This window comes from Euprymna scolopes, chromosome 1 (genome assembly GCF_053919585.1).
Source record: "Euprymna scolopes isolate OS-2025 chromosome 1, ASM5391958v1, whole genome shotgun sequence".
NCBI lineage: Eukaryota > Metazoa > Mollusca > Cephalopoda > Sepiida > Sepiolidae > Euprymna > Euprymna scolopes.
The window spans coordinates 197975222-198000249 of NC_136482.1; the positions used below are offsets into that span (position 1 = coordinate 197975222).

At 34.4% G+C, this 25028-nt stretch overlaps 1 protein-coding gene across 1 annotated transcript; it reads right to left on the reverse strand.

Moving 5' to 3' along the window:
• Window positions 1-4097: 4097 nt before the first annotated feature.
• LOC145279128 (uncharacterized) lies at window positions 4098-24684 on the reverse strand. Its single transcript, XM_080130702.1, has 2 exons — window positions 24576-24684; window positions 4098-9907 (listed from the first exon to the last, which is right to left on the reverse strand). Exon 2 carries the CDS (start codon window positions 9156-9158, stop codon window positions 7782-7784), a length of 1377 nt encoding a protein of 458 aa, XP_079986828.1. The 5' UTR covers window positions 9159-9907; window positions 24576-24684; the 3' UTR covers window positions 4098-7781.
• Between the last annotated feature and the right edge of the window lie 344 nt (window positions 24685-25028).

Below are 25028 nucleotides of genomic sequence, written 5' to 3' on the forward strand. Positions count from 1 at the left end.
TAATAGCTGAGCTTTGGTACCGAGGCATTTCCTTCTGCACCCTGTCTGCTCTATTTCAAGGTAGGTCCCAGAAGATAGGTGGTCATATATATTGTCGGCTATCAGACCGGTGAAAAGCTTGTAGGTAGTTGTAAGACAGCATATTTGTCTGTATTTATTTGGCCGTTGTGTCTCCTTGGTCTTGGGTATGAGGCTGGTGTCCCCCTCTGTCAGCCAGGGTGGTGTTGCTTCTTCATCTCTTAGCATCCTGCTGAAGCAATCGCTGTAATGGTGGTGGAGTGCAGTCAATTGCTTCAGCCAAAAGTTTTGGACATTGTCGATGCGAGGTGCTTTGTGGTTGGATAATTGTGCCAGTTTTCTTGTTATCATACCAGGAGTTATGACTGGTTCTGGCATCTGAGGCTTGGTTTCATTGAGCATAATAATATCTTCAATCCACTGGGCCTCTTGATTATATTTGCCTTCTGTTTCAAATAGAGGTCTCCAGTAGTTTTCCAGGGTTTCCTCTGCAGGCGGACTATCTACAGTAATGGCGTCCCTTATGAGCTGCCTGTAAAAAGTCCTTTGGTTTGTTTTAAACTGCCTGTTCTGAATCTGGGAGTTGATTTTGTTCTCCTGGTTTTTAATTCTCTGGGAAAGTGTTGGTATCTTTCCTTCCAACTCCCTAGCTGTATTATGTAATCCCTCAATTTTCTCATGGTGGTATTTGGTACAGAGGTTTTTGATGGTGGTTTTAAGTCGACCCTGTACCGAGGGATCTGCAAGGAACTGTTTTATTTGGCTTAGTTCCTTCCTGCAGAGGTTCAGTTGTTTTTGCAGCTTGGTCTTCCAGTAAGGTGTTTGTCTAGAGACTCTGGGCCCTATTCGATGATTGTGATTGAACTTTCGAGGGTTAATTTTTCTATCGATGTAGAGTCCAGCTGCATATGTGATATGATTGAGTTCTGTGAGCGTTACTGTTGTTGGAATTAGCCTCTTGAGAGCAATGTTAACTTTGGCTATAACAGTCTTTGCTCTTCTAGCAGCTTGGATCTTGGACAAACGTGATCTGTCCTTCATTCTCATACACCTCACCTCCTCAAATGTGTTGCTGAGCTCCTCCTCCAAAGCTAACTGTTCATCATCTGCTTCTGGGAGTACAACTGATGGTGGTTGTGGTCTAGGTGATTGTGGTGGTGGGACAGGGGATGGTGTCCTGTTAGGTGATGTAGATTCCTGTGTTGGTATTTGTGGGGTTTCCAGCAGAGAGTTTGTGAAGGCAGGTGTTATGTCAGCCAGAGACTCCAGTGGCACAGGAGTTCCAGGAGAGCTGGGTATGTGCTGGAACAGTTGGGTGGGTTTTGATGGTAAAGTTGGTGGTTGTTGTTGGAGTAGGTCTATTGTGGGAATTTTTATTGGGCTTTCCAGGGGACATCTGTTGTTCACCAAAAGAGCAGTTATTTTTGAAGACATTTAGTCTAGTTCTCTGTTGATGAATAATTTCAGGTTGTTGTATCGCTGTGTTGTAATTTTTCCAGGAGGGAAGTTTGCTTTTCCAGGATAAAAATGAAAAAAGATCCCCCTCCAGGTTGCTGTTCTTTCTTTTTGTCTTTGATGCTTTTGTTTAGCATAATCCGTTGCCCATATAAGTGTCCACCTCTCTTCCCGTTCCCATACAACCTCCTGTCTTTTTTCTCCTCATCCTCTACCTTATGGTAGTCTTTTCTGCAGTCTTCAGTCTCACATCTAATAGTATCTACCTCATCTTTTGGGATATATCTTCCCATCTGTGAGATGAGGGATCTCAGGTTGTGTAATGGTGCGTGCTTTTTCTCTGCTGGGAGGTTCGATTCTTTTATACTCTCGGTTAGTATCTCTCCTGCGCTGCGTCACCATTTCTCAAACCTTGAGTAGTGGTAGCAGTGAAGAAGGACCTTCTTCTGCTCGACAGACCATGGCTGGGTTTTAATCCCCCTTCTGTTTCTTTTGGGGTCTGTCAAGCGGGATGGAGGAAGGACGCTTGGTCCATCTTGGTCATGGACTGGTTTCTGTCATTGTGTGACCTCTGAGATGATTGGAGTTCCACCTTTTGAGGCAAGAAGGTTCACACCATTTCTTTCCTCTTCCTGCCTGATGTGTAAACAGGTTGAGGGGCCCTTTTTATCCTGGGCGACGACCGTCCAGTTTGAATTCCTTTTGTTTAGCATTTTTCATGGTTGTTCCTCATTGTCCACGGCTTCTTATTGGTTATTCAAAGCTTCCGTCTACCTACTTTACATAAGTAGAGGGGGTGCCCCCATCCGCAACCCGGGGGGCGCACTGGATGTCCGGAGGAAGACGGCACACCAGTATCCATTCACATGTTTTGTAAAATATGTTCTTTATGCATAAATTGAAATGTGTTCTTTATTTACAGGAATATGGTTTCTCACTAGTATGCGTATGCAGATGTCGCAACACCTGTTGTTTCTGTATAAAAGAAAATCATACATCTCAAGAATATGGTTTCCCTTCTGTATGTGATCGCACATGAAAAACAAATTTCCTCACAAGAATGTTCTTTCATTAATTGTCATTTATCATTTTGATCAAGCCAAGCATGGAGTATTTGTACGAGCCTTTTTCAAGTCTCACACAAAACACACATTCATATTTCAAGCTGTCATATACATACGCGCACACAAACATACGCACCCACGTCCACACATGTACACTTATTCACGTTCGCGTACATACATTCACGTATATATACACACGCGAACACGATCACGCACATGGACGACGTCACTTCCGCTTTCTAAGGAAATACACATGCGCAAAATACACTCTGGAAACGAGTATAAAAACAAGGCGATACGCTGTTTATTCCTCTTTAGAACCAACTCTTAACGAGAGAGGTTGGGCGAACAAGCCGCGCGCCGTTTCGGCGCGCGCACCTCACGCCCACTTCCTACTATGTATGGGGCACGAGCTAATGACTGTATGTATACATTCTCACCCTTTCTCTTTCCACCTACTACTGGCCACTAAGAACACCTTCGCGTCGCTGACTATTAACTGATGACAACTCTGATATCCTCTCCTTTGTCTACACGCTGGACTACCATTCTCAATTTTCCTACATCATTTATTTCTCTTCCCACGCGCGGACATGTTATGACTAAAATGTTCATTTCTTTCAACAGCAAATAAACGACATTTATCTTATCCATTAATTGAGTCTTTGTTTCCTTCAATTCCCATTCGTTTCATTATTATTTTGTAACGGGATTGGGGTATTTATATATCCTAGTCCCCTACATATCCTACCAGATACCAAGCATTCACCTGCTATTTCATACATCCCAACCGAAGTTCTTTTTAAGATTTTAACTGTACCTTTAAGTGCAATTGTTTGAATCTGATTTGTAGTGCAAATGTTTATCCTATCCTTGTAACGTTTTCGGTTAATATATCTTTCTTACACCTTATTCATATTTCGTGTTTTCTTTCCAGTGTTCTAACCTTGAGTAAATATCAAATATAATTTTCAATAATACAAGTATAATTTAAACTAAACTTTTGGGAAAATAATTTACAACACTAAAAGTAAGTTTTAACAATAATAACTGTAAAACATTCTTTAATACAAAAAATTGTAGTGGCAGTAATTAATTTCAAGAAAATTAGGTTATTTTGAAATTATGCCGGTGTTATTAATAATTATCTTGTAGTTCCCAATTTCAAGATTTATAAAACCTGAATTATTTTAGACAAATCTGATTGAAAAACTAAAACTATTAGAAAATCTAACAAAAAGCAAGAAAAGTATTTTGTTCCATTTCTGATCATCCATAGATATCAAAAGCTCAAAGTCGATCGTTGTGTTTTTACAAGTGAGGAAGGTTAGGTTTTTATTCTATTAGAATATATTGAAAAATGTGAGGATTTTTTTAAATTCGTTTTTAAACCTCAACATAAAAGAATTTAAATCACGTAAAAATTACCTATTTCCAAAATTCTTTTGTTTTGCAATTCGAAAGATATATAATATATATATATATATATATATATATATATATATATATATATCGTAGACACAATAATCCTGAATTTAGTTCACCTTTTTATTTTATGAATTCACAGAATCTTTGGCTTCAATATTTCAATTAAAAAAATCTGAAATATGGAAGAGATCACGTGAAAATATATTTTAGGAAAAAGGCGACAATACCCTAAACATTTCATTAGATCTTTATTATTTCCGTACACAGAATTGAAATATCAAGTTTTTTTTTTTGGTTTCTTGCTTTAGTGTTACATCATTGTGATGATGACATCCTTTATTAAACTTACATCATATTACATAAGGGCGTTAATTTTATTGTTCACTTTGAAGGTACCTAATGACGAAAAACTAGTCATATTCCTACATTTATTTTCGAATTCAACATGGCAGCATCGAATTGACTATTGACGAGTAGCTTCATCATTTATGTCATGAAAGTCATGAGAATCTGCTACTTATTTTTATACACATTAAATAAAAAGCAATAAAATATCGCTGTTTATTTAATATCAATAATATGCAAATTGGGTTACAAATACTTATTGACTTTTGCTGTAGATTCAGTATATCAATTGGTTAAATTATCTCAATTATACTAGGAGGAACGAGCGTAATGACAGTATTTTCAATGATAATGTCTCAGAATAATATTTTCTTCATTAAAGACAAGGGAAATAAGAAAAAATTTTTCCATCAAATACAAATATAATGCAAACTGATTTACAAATAATTATCAACATTTCAGAGTATATTTTACGAAAAATAAATTTTAATACAAAATATCGCCTTATAATTATAGTTTGTATTGATGAAATTTTGTAGAATGTGTAAATCGTCTTGTATGTCAGCTCAAATTTATTTCTCGTAAATGTTTTAACATATACATCAGCAATTTATTTTATAAAAATATTCCAAATATTTAACTTTGAGATATTTTTTAGAATTCAAAACATTTCTTTAAGCTACAAATGCAATCTTGTTTGTATTAGTTCACCTACACCATATCAGTTTTAAAATTCTTTTTTATGATTATTAAAATTTTTTAAGTATGTGTTCGCATATGTTGCAAGCAACGTGTAAGTAACATGTAAGAGATAAGGCAAAAATACCTGATAAAGATGTGTTGCTTCTCTAGTATGAGTTTTGCAAAAGTTAAATACACTTAACATTTTACTTCCTATCAAACACATTTTCATATAATCTACAGACACCAGATAACTTACTTATGGTTTTTATAAAAGATGTGCAAGAAAATTCTATTGGTTTTCATGTAACAAAAATTTATTTTTGTGTAAAAAAGAACCAAAAGAATGTTTTTTTTCTCTTTTTATTTTGTTTTATTTCACTTCAGTCGAAGTTCTCAGAAATCAACAACCAGGGGCTAAAACTTGAACTCTATATGAGATACATAGATATTCGAATGTTCCATTAAAGTTCTTTATCTCTCAAGCACTGAGTAAAGAAATTGAGAACATAATTTTCCTCTCCCCAATTAATCATTTTTATACGTTGTAGTATATCTTTCATTTTCGTCTCTTGGTCTTACTGGATTCCAGGACATGAATTTATCTAGTCTGGTGGAGTATACAGCTTCGTGCTATTACTTGAGGTAATATCACTTGGAGAAGGGACACCATTCCTCGGAAAAGCTGTGGGGTAGCCGTAGTGAGGAGATCTTATTTGGGCTGCTAATACTATGTGATTTTGAATATTTGGTCTGGGTTTACTTCTATGGAAAAGTATCCTCATGCCAGATTGTTCTGACAAACCCCTGTACAGAGAGACCTTAGACACTCAAGGACAGTGTCTAGTAGGCATTCAAGTTCTTTTCTCCAGTATGCGTTCGCATATACAGCACCAGATGCAACTTAATAAACTTTTGATCATGTATGTATTAGCATGTGTTGCAAAATTTGCTGCTGATTTGTTAATGAACCAAATATATTATGAGAAGAAAACTTTGCTTTACCATCAGCAATATATCTGTTTAAAAAATAAATTTACATTTATATAGTTCTATGCAGCATACTAACCACAATATATCTATGTAAAAGATGAGCTAAATATACGTTACAAGAAATGATTTTGTTTACAATATGTGTTCACATGCAAGAGATTTGATTTCTTTTTAAAAGACACAAATCCTTAATCTCTCTTTAAAAATTATAGCAGGCTTACACTCCTTACTTTTATGTTCGCATTTATAAAATTTCTTCAAATAAATTTTTGTGTAAAATAACAGCTGATTTATTTATGAATCAAAAACACCTTTTCATGATTATTCGAATGTTTTCTTTAGTGTGTTCGCATGTGTTACAAGCGTTTAAAGCGGTCGGTGCTCTGTAAGCACTACCATTTTTATGTGAATTTTTCCAAAAATGTACACATGATCTGGTGACGTCATCAATTGATATGCTAGATATGAGTCACGGCAAACAATTTTTTTTTTAAAACTATTATTTACTACTGTAATTTAATAGGAACTTATTTTACATTCAAATAGTTTAAAGATTCAATTAACAAAATGTAAAAAAAAGATTCAGCATTATACTTAGAAATAATTAAGTAAAATCTGGGGGGTTTTCAGTAGGGGTAGAAAACATATGACCTTTTTACGGAAGAGCAGAAGCAACAATGAAATAGTTTGTTAGTTCACTACACATGTTATTTGTTTATTTAAGTTTTCGATACTTTGGAACGATTTAAATTATTTATACGAAACAGCATCCCCCTCTCCCGAATATAAATATCTGGTGCTTCACTAGTATGAGTTTTGCAAAAGTGAAACATACTTCAGCTTTTATTTTTATTTCCTATCAATCACAATTTCATATGATCAACAGATACCATATCATCTTGAAAATAAAGCTAATTAAGTAAAATCTTTTCCTTATATTCGTTTTTTTACATGAACTGCAACATTGTGAAAATAAATAAATATAACTAGAATATTTTCCATAATCTCCTTATATTTTGCAATATATCGTATTTTTATAAAAGACGTGCCACAAAAATATTTTTTTTTCATGTGATGTAAAAATAATCCACACATGTCTGAAGAATTTTTTTTCTCTCCAGTACGTTTTTGCATACACAGTACTAAATGCAGATATGTTCGGGTGTGTTGCAACATTTGCTGCTGATTTGTTTATGAATCAAATTTACTATGAGAATAAAGCTTTGCTTTAGCATCATCATACTACATTTGTTTAAACATAGTTACATAGTTCGCATTTATCTAGTTTCTATGCAGCAACGTATACCTAATATCGAAAAGATAAGTGAAATATATACGCTACAAGAAATGATTTTGTGTAAACTATGTGTTTGAATGTAAGAGATATGTCTTCCTGTAAAAAATAAGAGAAATCTTTTTTCTCGTTTTTTAAAACTTGTAGCACTCTCACAGAACCTATACTTGTCATTGTTGAGAACACTCATTAACTTAAAAGCATTAGTCATCTAAACTTGACTTTGGGCGGCCATTAGAATCTTCTCTTGATCATAATAGTGTACTTAGTGTCATTTCGAAACTTATCTTGGTTTCTTGTTCTGTATCATTAGTAAGTAAAGCTTGTCTACAATATTTGGCCAGTTTTGTGATGGAGGTTGTTCTGCTGGATATTGTTTCGTGATGTTGATGTACTATTTAAACATTTTTTAATATTGAAATTGTGGGAGCTTATCTGATATTGCTCAAATCTGTGTCTACCTTTGTAAAAGAAGTGCCACATAGTAAACAAAAATATTGTATCTATCCGGTATGTTTTCGCAAATGTTGCAACATATTTTGTTTCTGCGTAAAAGAAGAAGCACATACTTTACAAGAATATGGTTTCTCTCCAGTATGTGTTCGCAAATGTTGCAGCATATTTTGTTTCCTTGCAAAAGAAGAGCCACATACATCACAAGAATATGGCTTCTCTCCAGTATGTGTTCGCATATGTGTAACCAAATCGGATTTCCTTGCAGAACAAAAGCCACATACTTCACAAGAATATGGTTTCTCTCCAGTATGTGTTCGCATATGTGTCATCAAATAGTGTTTGTGTGCAGTAGAAAAGTCACAGACTTCACAAGAATATGGTTTCTCTCCAGTATGTGTTCGCATATGTTGCAAAATGCTGTGTTTTGTTGTAAAGCAGGAACCACATACTTTACAAGAATATGGTTTCTCGCCAGTATGTGTTTTCATATGTTGCAACATGCTTTGTTTCATTGTAAATGAAGAGTCACATACTTCACAAGTGTATGGTTTCTCTCCTGTATGTGTTCGCATATGCGTCACCAAATCATATTTCCTTGACGGAGAAAAGCCACATACTTCACAAGAATATGGTTTCTCTCCAGTATGTATATGCATATGGTGCAACATCTGTTGTTTTCTTGCAAAGAAAGAGCCACATAATTCACAAGAATATGGTTTTTCTCCAGTATGTGTTCGCATATGTTGCACCATATTCGTTTTAATTGTGAAAGAAACGCCACATACTTCACAAGAATATGGTTTCTCACCAGTATGTGTTCGGATGTGTTGCAACATGCTTCGTTTTGTTATAAAAGAAGAGTCACACACATCACAAGAATATGGTTTCTCGCCAGTATGTGTTCGCATATGCAACACCAAATCAGGTTTCCTTGCAGAAGAATAACCACATACTTCACAAGAATGTGGTTTCTCCCCAGAATGTGCTCGCATATGAATGACCAAATTGTGTTTCTCTGTGAAACAAGAGTCACATACTTCACATGAATATGGTTTCTCTCCAGTATGTGTTCGTATATGTCTCAGCAAATGTGATTTTCTGGAAAAAAAAGATCCACATACTTTACAAGAATATGGTTTTTCTCCAGTATGTGTTTTCATATGTTCTAACAGCTGTTGTCTTCTTGCAAAAGAAGAGCCACATACTTCACACGAAAAAGGTTTCTCTCCAGTATGTGTTCGCATATGCGTCACTAAATCAGGTTTCCTTGCAGAAGAAAAGCCACATATTTTACAAGAATATGGTTTCTCTCCAGTATGTGTTCGCATATGTGTTATCAAATGTGATTTCCTAGCAAGCGAAACACCACATGCTTCACAAGAATATGGTTTCTTATCAGTATGTGTTTTCATATGTTGCAACATAGTGTTTCACTGTAAAAGGACAATTTCACGATAATATGGTTCTTTTTGGCATCAGATTCATAGTTTATTAAAAAACAAATATTTATTATTTATATTTCTTCATAATTTAAGTTATTTGTTTTTGTCCAAGAAACAGAATTTCGAATCATTTGCATATATTTCGAGTATTGTAAGTATTTTTATTAAGTAAACTGTTGAATGGCAGTCATGAGTTTATATTACTGATATTTATGTGTCATAATTACTAGTTTTAAACAATAATATATAATATATTAATATATGCCTGGTATGCCATTCTTGGTGACAGCTAATTTGTGTATCTCTGGAGTTGAAATAAGACAGAACTTCTATCTATGCAGATAGTTGGAAATCGAACATCAATTTTATATTCAATTAGTTTTTATAAATCTGATTTAGATGATAAAGAACGACGCATAGAGATTCTCAAAATTCTGATAGTTTCACAAAGAAAAATTTCATTATAATTTTAGTCAGCAGCAAATTTTGTTGATTTATTAAAAGGGAATACACATGCATTAGTCATATTCACATGTCCGGGGACAAATGAACTTATATGTGCATGTGTCATATACACCCATAAGTCTTATGTAGTTGCAAAAATTATTCCAGCTGGGTTTCTATTGCATAAGGGAAATACGTTCACAGTTGACATGTATTTGTTTTCCAATAAATGATCAGGAAATGCTATCTAATTTGCATTAATTTTCTTGTATTGATTGCCGCATAGTCTGAAAAATAATAAAAAATAAAATTAATGGTTATTATATACGTGTTTTTGTAAACAAAATAGTTTTGATGTTAAGGTATAGATGCATTTTTTTTAATAATTTTCAGAAAAAATAAAGTTCAATTTTATTAAGAAGCCCTTGTATTAAATAAAATAAAATGATTCTTTTGTATAAATATTTGACTAAATTTTCACAAAACGTTTCATAATGACATCCAAAATGTAATGTTTTTAAATTATATTTACAAGTCTTATTTAGTTTTCAAAAGAAATAAATTCTTTCTAATATTTGAGAAGTGCTAATTCTTTATTGATTGTCTTAAAAAACTGTTATAATAATCTCGTTTCGTTTGCAATATTTTAACTAATCTTTTTCAATGTAGTTTAATGAGCAAAGATCGATATTTGACTTGTTTATTAATCTTTTTCATCCCAAACATACCACCTTGATGTCAGGATTTACAAATTGGGATCATGTATACAGAAAACTACAGAGGGAGTTTAGCAACGATATGTCTGTTCATGTTATATTTAAATTTTTGCATTTTAGTACAGGCATAGAAACAAGAAACGTTAAGGGAATTCCAAAGTCTAGCAGTTTGAGGGAGAAACTATCAGAATAGAAGACTCTGGCATTTATGGATCGCAACAGTAAAGGTGGGATTTTGCTGCTTCTCCGGCGTTAGGAGTATATACGTTGAAGGAGCACTAGTACTGGTTCATCTGAGCACATTTCATTAAAGTACTTTGTATTATTTTGATTAACAGACCATGGTTCTCATCTTGATTGTCATTTTCACAACATTTCAGTCGATGTAACCTCCAACCTTCTTCATGTGTATCTTATCGAACTCAGAAATTTTTCTGTCAAACTCGCCAATTAGAATGGAATTTCAAACAAACCCCTTTGTTTATTTCACAGGGTAGTATGCTTTTGTTCCATCAGCCAAGACTGGATAGAGGTATTAAGTATTTTGCAATTCTATTTTTCAATTGCCCACAGAGAACCTCCAGAAAAATATTGCTTTACAATTGATTTTTCCAAGTATTCTAACCACTCTGTCATGGGTTCTTGTGAACAGTTCTAGTATGAACCTTTTTTCTAGTTGTATGTAACACTATTATTAATTGTGATGACTATATGTATTACAGTACCAGAACTGTCTAAAAGGACCCATGGCACAGTGGTTGGAGTATTTGGAAAAAATTAATTGTAAAAGTGATATTTTCCTGAAGATTTCTCAGCGTAGAATGTGAATTATGACTTCTATACAGTCATGGCTGACGGAATGAGTGCATGCTACCCCATGAAGTAAATAAAGGGTTCTGTTCAAAATTTCGTCCAAATTCTCAAGTTCCATAGCCTTATTAGGATTTACACAAAAGCAGTTTTTGTAATTGCTGATCTATGGCTTTCCTTCATATCTTCAGTTCAAAGTCACTCAGTTCTTCTAAGTGAGAAATATTCTCTGGGTTCTTGGATAGCTTTGTTCAAGTATTTATTTCAAAATCATTTTAGAAAAATTGCATAATTATCAAAAAACTGAGAGATTCGTAAAAATTTGGTCAACAATTAGAAAACAAACGAGTTCTTGATATTCGGAACTGTACAGAAGACAAGAAATGCAATGTTTTGTTTTATTTTTTATTTATATAAAAGAAAAGTTTTGTAATAGTTAATAAAATTGAAAAAGTATACCTTAATTTCAATATTTCTGAAGATTATAAAAAAGTTCATTAATTGAAGTACCTACATTTTTGTAATAAAAATGGATATGCTAGGGCTCTACGGACAAATTTATCTTTAGTTGACCTTTGACAACTAAATATTGTCTTTACTAGCCAAACAGAAAACTTACTAGCCAAACCCACATGATTTTCAGAATATCACATCTTCATTCTGTGACGAATATATCAATTATAAAGATTTTTCTCAATTCTTTGAAAAATCACTCGCAAATGTGACTGTTTCACTCACAATGTAGAGCCCTGCATGCTATTTAATGAAAATATTTTTGAATGTGCACAATTTAGATTTTGTTTCTCTAAAATATTTGTACTTAGATTAGTTTTAAATTCAGTAATACTCTGAAATTATTGATGACGTCTGTTTGACAATGTTTTTCCTGATAATAAAAAGTAATTTGGAAAAAATTGTTCAAATCTTTTTTGTTACTTATGTCCACCCCCAGACAACTCGTATTGCAACTTATGAGAGATTTTTGTTTTAGATGTCATTTAATTTTTGCTTAGGATGGCATTATATATGACAGTTCAAGTTTGAGGTAGAGTGGGCAAAGCACATCATTTTGATGCATAATATGGTCATACTAGTAGACTGTTAGCTGAGTCTTGTCTACTAAAATGTTAGGGCTCCTGCAGTGTCATTCTGAAACAGCATCCAGACACTGTCAAACCTGTACCCTCAAACTATCAAAGAATAGAATGGTCAACACCAATCAGCCAAACATGTGGCATGCAAACATCAGTTTGTGATAGAGATAAAAAAAATGGTAAGATCGCATTCATTGTCTTAGGAAACAAGACCAAGTTCTTGATGTTTCTAGTGAGTTCCTGATATTGTACCTCTGCATCTGGCTAATAGACAAAGAAAAAGTAAGCATAGTATACCTGCAATGAACATGTGTGGAAATGCTCAAAAATTGTGTCATGACAGAGTATGTGGATGGAATAGTTTGGAACTGTGATGAGCCGTGTATATGACATTGTTCATTTTCTATTTATTATCGTTCGGTTGTAGCACTCATGCTCCCATGTGTGATAATTATTTTTTTTTGTCCCTCATGAAGCAACAAGTCTTTCCGACAATTATGGCCTTCAACCCAAAGTTTATACAGACAGTCAATAGTGTAATATCTGAAGAGAGTTGAACTGATATGTCAAATGAGTGGGGTGAAGTATATTGAGGGACTCATCCTGATGTGCTCGTTAGGCAGCACGTATGCTGTGTATCAATGATTAAGTGAGGAAATTTGATTGTGTTAAGAAATCCTTGCACATAGCCTTTGCCTAGATCCTTTTGCTGCATGGAAGCAGTTTGCAGCACCTTGCTTTCAACCAAGTAAAACAATCAATGTATTTTTTGGCAGAACTGTGCAGGCTGGCATTCCTGTTTGGCATGGCTGGATTACCTTAACATGTGGAAGAACTATTATAAGTATCCTCCTGGATGGATAACCTGGATCTGTCACATGTGCTGGCATGCGCTCATGCCATTTTAAAGAATTACACTGGAATTCTAGAGCAGGTTGCAGTAGCTGCTCTATCAACAGAAAGCACACCTAAGGAGACGGATACTTCCCAGTAGTGCTATAATTGGCATGGACCTAATCATAGGACAAGTGATTGTCTACTGGATAGTGAGACAGGCAGAGGTGTGTGTGTGTGTCAAGCCCCGAGGAAATAAGTGATAGCGGTGCCAGCAGTGTAGACACATTCCTCAATTTTTTCCAGGAAACAAGCAGGAGAAGTGTGAGAATTCAGCACCAATCGCATCCTGTAAACGGTTGTAAATTAAGCTTTGCTGGTTGTAACTGTTCGCATCAATGGACAACCACGTAAAAAAGCTCTAGTTGATACTGGATGCATGCAGTCACTGGTCTATAAATCATTTTGTAAGGAAACACACTTAGCTGCTGTGGAATAGGATTGGAGTGATGCAGATTAACATTACTGCAAAGCTGAGCATTAACATAAACAAGTGAGGTAACTTTTCCACATTTAACAAATTTTGATGACATCAGCATTATTTAGCTTGATTTTTACAGGGAGCATGAAAAGAACACTCGGAAGTAGGCCATTTCTTGGACATGGGTTAGTGACCAACCTCCAATTATGTTGTCAAATATACTTGCAGAATATTCACCCTCAGCAAAAATTATGTTGGCAAATAGACTTGCAGCAAAAATTCATGAGGAATATGTTTAAGAACTGCAACTGATAACAGCTGACTGTTGTAGTATCCAGAGGGAGAACTCAGGCCCCCCAAAGGGTATAATCCCTCTCATGGCTGTTGTGCAGGAGAAACAGAAACTTTAGTCCATTATATATTTTCAGGAGCTAAATGAGTGGGTGGACATGTATATGGCCAATGCGGATGTTTACTTGCAAAAATTAAGGAAATGATGACAGTAAGATGCAAGCATTACAATGCTACACTTACACCAATTTATTTGCAAGAAAAGTTGTGGAGATCAAGGAACAACAATATTATTGAAACAATATTATTCAAAGAATATTATTCACCTGAAATTTGGGCTCAACGTTGCCATTTTAATAATGCAGGCTATTGTTAATGCTGTCCTCAGCCAGGATGAGATCATAAATGCAGCTACGTCTTCTTATATAGACAACATTTTTGTAAATGAGAGTGTGTGTTCTGCAACCCATTTCAAGAAACACTTGGATAAGTTTGGTCTGGCAAACACGACCCCAGAACAGTTGAGACTTGGCTCCAGCATATTGGGATTATGGGTCCAGAAGGAGCAGGGGAAACTTCCAGTAGTCCCCAATAGATTTACGCATTGAATTGTATTTTCAGTGCGCAGAAAACTGACTGACCATTTCCTGAGTATGTATGCGATTTTTAAAATGAATGGCAAACACTGTGACAATGAGATGGAATGATGAAGTGCAAGACTTCTAGCATGGATGATCGAGGACTTTTGTTTTAGAGTAGCCCAAGACGATCAAGTGAAATATGACTGATTTAGCTGTGGAGAAGATTTTACAGTGTGAGTGGACGTTAGTCCCATTGCCACAGCAGGCGTGATTGTGGAAAGCAATGGTTCTATGGCAGAAGATGCAAGCTGGCTCTGAGCAGTGTATGAGGACAAGCATATAAATTTAGCTGAGCTTGATGCTGTTCTATGAGGTGTCCACCTTGCAGTGCAGTGAAAAGCCAAAGCAATTTAATTATGAATGGACTCTGCATGTGGATAAATGATATTGTCCAGACAAATGTTAATCAAGTGTCGCCTCTTCATGCTCTGAATTTGCCCCAGGATATGCACTGAAGATTGATGTGGAACTCGTTAAGTCTCATGATAACAGACCCGACCAATTTACTTGGGTACCACATCGATGGTTAAACAAAATCTGTAAAATGACGGAACCCAGAGAACGTGTGTCTGATGTAGCCACAAAACAATGTTTCTAAGATACAGGCAATCCATCAAGCCATCAGACATCCAGGTGTGAAGAGGACATTGTACATTGTAAAGCTAATCAACCCCGTAATAACTGAAGGTGAAGTGCAGTCAGTGGTTGCGTATTGCACAGAATGCCAATCTATAAATCCAGCCCCAGTGCATCGGAATTCAGGTAGGCTTTATGTGCTTGAAACTTTAGGCATGGTTATAATGGATATAACCTATTTTGGCACTCAATTTTACCTGACATTGATAAACTGTGCCACCAGGAAACAGTTGCACCAACAAGATTTTGCTAGAGTCCTCAAGCAGTTGGAGATTGTGTTCTGTGAAAGGGGGCCGCCAACTGAGTTGCTCACTGATAATGGTGCAGCATTTTCCAGAAAGAGATTTACTGAGTTTACACAGATGTGAGGCATGCACATATGATTTTAGTGTTCCCACATACCATTGGGAAACGAAATAATTGAGAGGTCCTATTGCACAATAAAGTGCATTGTGACAAGAACACAATGCATGATCTTGGAAGCAGTGTTTTGGCACTACCTTATACCTAAGGACAAGATGCTATAATTGCACCTGCAAATATACTATAAATGTGTAGGATCTGTGTCAAAGATATTGATGATGTGGTGGTGCCCAACAATCCACTTACTCATCTGTAAAGGAGGAAGAATCCACAGGGAAGATATACTACACCGTTCAGCATGGGTACAGTGACGAAAATAGCCAACACTCAGCCTCGGTAAATGAGACACCACACCACACAAAGGATGAAATTACCTCCTCAGATGATGAAGCCCCGCTGGTATATGAATGACCATATGAAGAAAGCTCCTCAGAATGATGCACCAAGGGATCCAGAGCAGGAAGTGTTCAATGATGTGACTGACAAAAGCACCATTGATAAAGTTCCTGCGTCTGCAGCATTAATGTGAATTTCCAGGAAAAAAACATCCAACATTGTCATTTGTGTGATCTTGAGTGTGATTAGCCAGCGCTCAAGAATTATGTGTCAATGCCTTAGTCAGACCTACCTACGGCGAAAATGAGTTCATCCAAGGGCTATAAAAAACTGATACCAGAGTTATTTAGAGAGTAATTATCAAGGTTGCTCTGGTAACATGTCATGTTGAGTTGTTTCAATGGAGTTGTTTGACATTGTGTTGTGTTGCTTTGTCGTAAGTGTTTGGATTTGTAGAGTCATTTCCATGGAGTTGTTTGGGATCATGTCAGGTTGTTTCAATGGAATTTTAGGTTTGAATCAATGTAGGAGTTTGGGTTTGAATCAACATAGTTTTTCAAGATTGTGTCAGGCCAAGTAGACGACATATTTTGGCACTGTGTAGATGGAATTGTTTGGGACTGTGTTGAGTCCTGTATATGACATCATTCGGTTTTCATTTATTATTCTCCAAACTAGATAATTTGTTTGAGTCACCAGCTCTTGAAGGTTGTCCGAGGAGATTTCCATCCCGTGTTTCAGTAGACCAGATTTATATCAGATTTTTCTTCTAGGGATGATCTGACAAGATTCATATGTTTATTATACTGAGAGGGGTAACAATGCACTTGGGTTCAAGACCAAGTATTTCTACGGCCACAAATGGTTACATTAAATAATGAGCATCTTTTGCTCTTTCTGAAGAAATTAACAGATTTGAAGGTACTAGGTTCTCCTCTAATAATAAGTAGAAATTATGTAACTATAAAGCATGGGAGGCAAACTAATTTGCTTTAGTAATTTACTTGTTTTAAATGAATAAAATATAGTTAAAAAGCTACAAAATATAAAGAAAAACTAAAAACTGGTTGATTTCCTAAATTTTGGTGAATTTTTTATTAAAGAAAGGAGTCAAAATGTTTATACATTTTGGAGATCGGCCATTGATTTTTCACATACCTTCATATAATCCTTATAGAAGTAATCGCATACTTGGCAAGGGAATAAGTTAACAATAAAAAAAAACATGGAATCATTGACATTCTTTCTGAGTTTCTCCTACCAAACCAATTTATTTGCTCGCCATAATGGAAAAAAGTCTGCCCATTCACGCATTTCCTGTCATTTTTGCTGCCACTGTCTTTTATCCACATTAGCACAGGTGTGTATTTTATCTGAATACTTACAGTCTCCTAACCCTTTTTACTTCATTTTTTTATGTATTTTTGGGTCGTTAGTGTTAATAACTAAACAATGAATGTGTCATGTTTTCAATATAACCCTTTTTACTTCATTTTAAGCAGCATTACGGGTGTATTTTAACTGAATTCCCATGGTCTCTAAACTGTTTTCTTTTCTGATGCATTAATGGTTTTTCTAGGTACGTGCATAATGAATGGCCGATCCCCAAAATGTATTTTTTTTTAATCACCAAAATTCATGAAATCAACTAATTTAATAAGATTTTAAGTATTTATTAATGAACGGTCTCAGAATATTATAAACCCATTACGTTTTTGTAAATCTTATATTATTTTGTATAAGCAAAACACATCTTTAATAAGGTTATAGCTTTATTCACTAAAAAATATGTTTGCTTTTTTTTAAATAAAAATAAAGTATCATAGATGCTAAGAATTTTATTTTTTTTAAATATTTAAGAAACATTACCAAAATATTAATGAATATTTTTATAATACAGAAATTAAGGTATATGTTTCAATTTCTGCATGAATTTAAAAATAAAATTAAACTTTTGACGTTTTGGGCTTCCATAGAAAACTTACGCATCACCTTTTTGTTTGTTCAGATTTATTGCAAGACAGTTTCTGTTATTAAACTCACTTTTGGATGATAAAGCAGTTTGTCTTGTAAAAACTGTTTTTTTTTAATTCAGTATCTTAAGACTTTACTAATTTTCTTTAAATAGTTAAGAAAACATATATCTATTGTAGTGAAAATTGAGTGTGACTGCAGTCACGGAGGTGGGCTGCATGTGCGAACTTAAAACCTGAGTGATGGGAGACGAGAAGGCAACAAATCATCAGGTTTGATTGCGCATTAATTTGCATAAATGAGATAATATAAGGCCAGGAGTTAAGATGTTTGGGAGAGTCGAGCCGTTGAGTTCTCGAGAACCGGATGGAACCTGGTTAGAGCGGAGATGTCACTGAGAATCACGTCCAGGTTTTTTTTTTATTAGAAGCTATTTTGGCATTAAATATGGAACCAATGCGGCCGAGATGAAATGGGAAATTTTAAATGATTCGTGTCGAACCTGAAAAATTAAAAGTCGCGTTGAAAATTGAAAAGCATTGTCAAAGAGAGAATTGAATGAGTCGTGTCAAACTGTGAAGGTTGAAGATATGAAGTGAGTCGGACTTTTTTTGTCTTTTCGTTTGTTAATCCCAGTGGGATTTGTTGCATATCTTTAACTATCGTCGTCAAATGTACGTGTTGAAATGCAGTTCAGTCTACTTGTATTAAAGTCGTCGTTTTTAAACATGGAATTTGGAATGGAACTCGCTTATATTTGTTAAAATAAAAAACCACCTGTGTGTATTAAAGTCGTTTTTCAATGAGGAATTTAGAGGAAAATCCTGTTGCATTGAAAAGAAAAAAGTTATCGTTTTGAAACGAAAAATATTTTACTCAAGTACAATTCAAGTCGGATTTTATTGTGTTTGAAAAACGTCATCGTTGTTAAAAGAACTTGAAATGCAACTTGTATGTATAGAAGTCCTATTTCAATGCAGAATTTAAAATGAAATCCTGTTGTGCTGACAAGGAAGAAGGGTGTTGTTTTTAAACGATAGATTTATTTTATAAAAGTACAATTCGATTTTATTGTTTGAAAAAAGTCGTTGCTGTTAAAAAAACTTAAAATGTGATTCGGACGACTTGTATGTATTTAAAAGTTATTTTCAAATATGGAATTTAACATGAAATCGTGTCGTGCTGAAAAGGAGAAAAAAGGTGTCGGTTTTGAACGATAGTTATTTTGGTGAGAATACAATTCAAGTCGATTTTGTTTTTGAAGAAAAAGTAGTTGCTGTTAAAAAGAATTACAGTGCGATTGAGTTGACTTGTATGTAAAGTCATTTTTAAATGTGAATTTTTTAAATTAATTTCTGTGTCTAGCCGTGTAGCCCCATTTTTGCTAAGTAGTATCTGTCTTTGTCGGAGAGTAGTGAGCGCTAGGTGTGTCTAGCGGAGTGGTGTTGTGCGCTAAATGTGTCTAGCGGAGTACTGAGTGCTAGTTGTGTCTAGTGGAGTGTTGAGTGCTAGCCGTGTCTAGTGGAGTGTTGAGCGCTAGCTGTGTCTAGCGGAGATAAATACTACTTCCCTACCCAGTTTATGATCATGAGATCAGGGGAGCGTGTAGTGAAAATTGAGTGTGACTGCAGTCATGGAGGTGGGCTGCATGTGTGAACTCGAAACCCGAGCGATAGGAGATGAGAAGCCGACAAATCATCAGGTTCCATCGCACATTAATTTGCATAAATGAAATAATATAAGGCCGGGAGTTAAGATGTTTGGGGAGAGTCAAGCCATTGAGTTCTCAAGAACCGGATGGAACCTGGTTAGAGTGGAGAGTGTCGCTGAGAATCGAGTCCAGGTTTTTTTTTCGATTAGATATATCTTTCAAGGGATTTTTAGAATCAATTTAGCTTTCAAATTTAACTGAATTTTCGATTTTTCTGAGCTGCTGTGAAAACATTTTTTAATATAATTTTGTGTGTGTGTGTGTGTGTGTGTGTGTGTGCAAAAATATATTTTTCCTGTTTTGAGATTAACTTTAGGTTATAATCTTTGAAACACAATCAAAAAGTAAGCAGAAACTTTTAAAAAATCTGAAAACCCAGGTTTGCAACATTAAATTACATGATACTATTTAGTTTTCTTCATGTATTTTGGGACCGTTGGGTTAGCATAACAAAATAACAAACTGTTGGTACTTTTCCAGTTTATCACCGAAAATGGAGACGCCATTTTTTCGGGCACCTATCATTAGAATCAGAGGGAGAAATCAATATTTTAAACTATGACCGAAGTAGAAAATAAATAATAAAAAAAATTAAACTAGATATTAATAACTTCTGGAAAGAACTATGAACAAAAGTAAATAAAACAAATGAAAGAGAACGTATATTCATAATTGTTTAATTGGAAATGTTTCGATTTAATTAATGAAAACAGGGAAGCTTTTTATGAAACGTATATATTTTTATTATAAAAAATAAAAAAGACATTATTATTAAAAACAGAAAATGAAAATGACATATTCATAAGTGTTTAAACTGGGTGAGTGCCATTTGAAAAGCAAACCATTTATATATTATATATTTATTGTATAAAAATCTATCAAAATAGAATTGTAAAGACATTTATCGAAAAGTCTTCATGAGAAAATATAATTTTAATAAAACGATTTTTTAATTTTTTTTCTTAATCATTTCCAACTTCAGTCATAGTAGCAATACCAGACACCATAACGTTCAGCGCTGAACAAGGCGCACACTCCTACTTAATTTGACACTCATAGTCTTTAAATCAATAAGTATATTTATCCTATGTCCATCAAAATAAAACTTATATAACTGGATTAACAATAAATTTTATTTTGACATAGTATTTTAATATTTTTGTTGTGACTTATATATTCAAAGAAATCACTATTTAAATCCGACTATTAATGATGAAACATGCCAGCATAGCATGCCCACTTACGGTAGATGACTTTTTTGCAAATAAGCGGTCGGGGTGCGTTCACATAAATACTCGAAGCAAAACTTGTACACATCGAGGAGGGTCCTGGATATAACCTAAAACTATATTCGATGGTGAGGCCCCACCTTGCGGGTCTTGGGGAGTGTGGAGCCACCCTTTAATTGCCATTGCTCCCAGGTCCATTCTGACCCAGAGTGGTAGTACCTGTTAGGGTTCCAACTATGGGTTAAATAGAATCCGACTAAAACAAATATACTCCATTAAAAATCGTTCCTCAAAATAACTAGATTCGGCATTAAATAACCTGAAAAAGGTTGATATGCTGTAAAACAAAAACAACCAACCAACATCGAAGAGGTTTCTAGTTGTTTTAGCTAATTAGAGAAAAGAATTGTCTTTGCTATAGAATTTGAAGACAACACGTACGTCTTTCCAGTCAAAAGTTAGAATATCTCAGAGTTGATGCTTTCTAGTACAAAGATAAATAAAGATAGAAACTGTGTTCAAATGCTATTTAATAGCGAAAATATTAATTTCTTTTGTCCTAAAATGTGAAAAGAATTCAATAAAAACTTTGTATGTGCAGCTAGATAAAAATAGTGAAAATGCATAATAGCATGAGAATTTTTTGTGTGCCGTGACATGCACAAAAAATCTCTAAACAAATCGTTCATCAACTAACTTACAAAAATAAAGTATTCATTTTTTTGGTTTTTTTTATTTAGAAAACATAAGTTTTTAAGTTACTACTGCAGTTTATCGCCGAAAATGGAGACACCATTTGGGGGGGGCACCTGTCATCAAAATAAGAAGGAGAAATCAGTATTTTAAACTATAACTGAAGCATGAAATAAATAAAAAAATTAAACTAGATAACGATTACTTCTGGAAATAACTAATTACTATGTGCCCTTGCGCAGTATAAACTCCTTCAACCTCTCTATGTTAAGAACAGCTTTCGAGGTTAGGAGGGTGTTTATTCTGAAAGCCGTTCTTAACATAGGGAGGTTTGGAGTGTTTATGTAGTAATTATTTGTTTTTTTCTGTTATTTATTTCATGCTTTGGTCATAGTTTAAAATACTGATTTCTCCCTCGCATTTTGACGACAAGTGCCCCCCCCCAAACTGGCGTCTCTATTTTCAGCAATTGTAGTAGTACCATTTTTAATTAGTGACAGGAAAAGAATATTTTGGCAAATATGTAGTTTAGCAGCATAAATTATTTGGCAGACAAAAAATTATAAAAAATATTTATTTTTAGATCAAACACATTATTAGATTCCAGGTTGAAATAGAACCAGAAAAAATTTCATTTTTACTAGTTTTTCATCATTTTTATTATACTAAATGTACGATATTTGAGGTCGCTATATTGCTTTTAAAATTTTGCCTTTCCAAGGTTTGAAAGAACGTAAAAAAAAGGCCAAATTTAGCCTTAAAAAAGCTAATCTGTCAAACTTTAGAAAGGCCAAATTTTAAAAGCAATATGGCGGCCTTCAATGTCATACATTTAGTCTACTAAAAAATGATGAAAAAATAATAAAAATGAATTTTTTTCGAGTTTTATTTCAGCCTTTGGGTCTAATAATGTGTTTTATATGAAAATAAATAGTTTTTATAATTTTTGTTTGTCAAATAATTTATGCCGCTAAACTACACATTTACCAATATTTTTTCAAAAAAGAATAACCAGCAATGAACATTGTCTTTTTTTAAATTTTTTTGCTATTCTTGGTTTTTAAGGGTTTTTTTTTTTTTTTACACACAGTGATCACCACTTATCAAGGCCCGGAAGCCACTCAGGGATAAGGGTTATTGCAAGTACATTACATTAGTGTGGAGATTTGATGAAGTGTTTACTTAAGGAGGCGGTTCATTAGGAATTTGTTAACGTTGAACTTGAACACATCCAAGTTGCAGTCCGGTGGGAAGCAGGCAGACGGAACAGAGTTCCACGGGCGTGCAGTTCTAAGAAAGAAGCTTTGTTCATGGAATCCGCATTTTGATTTAGGCACAGATATAGAGTGGGGGAAATTTTTCACAGTGGATTCAGCTAGGCGGGTGTTTTTCCTGAAAGATTGGCGAGGGGAGACCAGAGATTGGAGTTCAGTTGCAAATAAAATATCTCAAAATTAACGCTTTGTAGCACAAAGTTAAGTAAAGATAGAAACTGTGTTTGAACGCAATTTAATAGCGAATAATTAATTTCTTTTGTCCTTAAATTTGAAAAGAATTGGATAAAAACTTATTCCACAAGGAGATAAAAGTAGTGATAACCACATGTAAACATGAGATGTTTTGTGCCGAAACCTACACAAAAAATCTGTTAACAAATCGTTCGTCAATTAACTTATTAACATATGGTATTCATTTTTTTTTGTTATTATTTCGAAAACATAAATTTTTAATTACGGAAAGGAAAAGAATATTTGTAAACAATAAATTCTTTGAAAAAGAATGACCAACAATGACCACGCTTTTAAATGTGTTAAAACACATAAACCACTTATTCAGTTAAGTAAAAGAATAACTTTTATTGGGTTTGTTTTACAATCCACAGAGGTATGAAAAAGTATTCAAAAAAACAAATATATAACAAATGTTACCAAAGGCAAGTTACTCTTCTACCTACCTCAATAACATCACATCCGACCCCCCCCCGCCCGCTCGCGCCCCCAATGTACACAGTAAAATCTTCGGAAAATGTTAAATGGTATTCTAATTGGTAAATGTCGGTGCGTTACTTTTTGAAAATTTGAAAATTCTATGTTCCAGGTAAAAAAAAAAAAAGATAAATTACCCCCCTCCCTACTCCAACTTCGAGTGCTTTCCTTTTCTTGTTTTATTTCTTTTTCAGCTAATTTTAAATTTTCCACCCAAAAAGTGCTATAATATATTTTAGAATATAATAATTTCAAAAATTTCGAAAAATTCTTTCATTGATATTCTTCCGCGTATATATTGGGGTGGGTGGGGGTGGGGGGTTTAATTTGCGCCGGAAGTTATATTTGTTTATAGCACCCACCCAGCCACCGGTTACACGCGCCAAGGAACATTTGCCAACAACGGAGATAATGTAAGTTGTCAGCGACCTCAATTACCTATAAAACAAACAAATTAGAGTGGTCGGTGTTCTGTAGTAGCGTATCTGGATATTTACCAAGAATTGTTTTGAAAAAAAAAAAAAAATGTCTTTCCGAGATTAATGATATTCCAACTTCACCCCCCCTCTCAAAAAAAAAAATGATTTGTCCGCCACAAAAAAAAGGGTTTTTCCGACATCCCCCTTCCCCGCAAAGTTTTATTTTTCTTGTTTTTCATCTACTTTGAAATTTTCCGCCAAACATTACATAACTCTATGAAAAAGCCGTCAGGTACGCGAGTGCGCGCGCGATTCCTCCATTGAAAAAGCTCGCTTATGTTTCCGCGCGCTGGCGCGTACTTCCAACATTCCGAGGTTCATACCATGCAAACGGTAAATTTCCGACGGAAACGGTTTTCATATTCTTTTTCAGCACACTGGAATCTACAAAAAAAAACATGTTCTTCTATACGAACGTGAGACGGGCCTTAAAGTAAAATAATACAAGAGTCATAGTTTAAAATACTGATTTCTCCCTCTGATTTTACCGAGAAGTGTCCAAAAAAAATAGCGTCTCCATTTTCGGCGATAAACCGTAGAAGTATTAATATTTTTACGTTTTCAATATGAAAATTCTTTTTACAGCATTTGAAAAGCAAAAGCGAAACATAATGGTTCGGACGCGACCATGTATTAAAAAACGAAGGACCCCCAAAAGCAATTAAATTCAAGGAATACTTACTTTTTGTTTGGCAATCTGCATGAACAAAGAAATGACTCTACGATGTGTTAATTAAAACGAAATGAGCTTTACACATGGGATTCGACATTTAACATGGCGAACGGAAAAGCTAGTTCGCAGAAAATTTAAATAATTATTCTCATTTATTGTGATTTCAATTTTTGCTTCTTTTTTTTCGGGGGGGGGGTACGTATTATGTTAAATAAAAACATTTTTATTGTTAAACACTTATTAATAATTTTTGCCAATAAAAACTTCACCTTATTTTTTTCAATGCAGAACATCAAACGACGTAGTGAGTGCACTACTGCAGTAGTACTGCAGTGAGTGCTCTGCAGTGGAGTTTTAAAAAAGCTAAAAACAAAAATAAATATTATTTAACATTTATTAAATATTTTTGGTTCAATAAAAAAAAATCAAATATTTTTTATTGAAAAATAATTAAACCACTTT

Excerpts from the sequence above, each read along its gene's own strand:
- LOC145279128 (XM_080130702.1), bottom strand. The coding sequence starts at position 9,158 with ATGTTGCAACATATGAAAACACATACTGATAAGAAACCATATTCTTGT.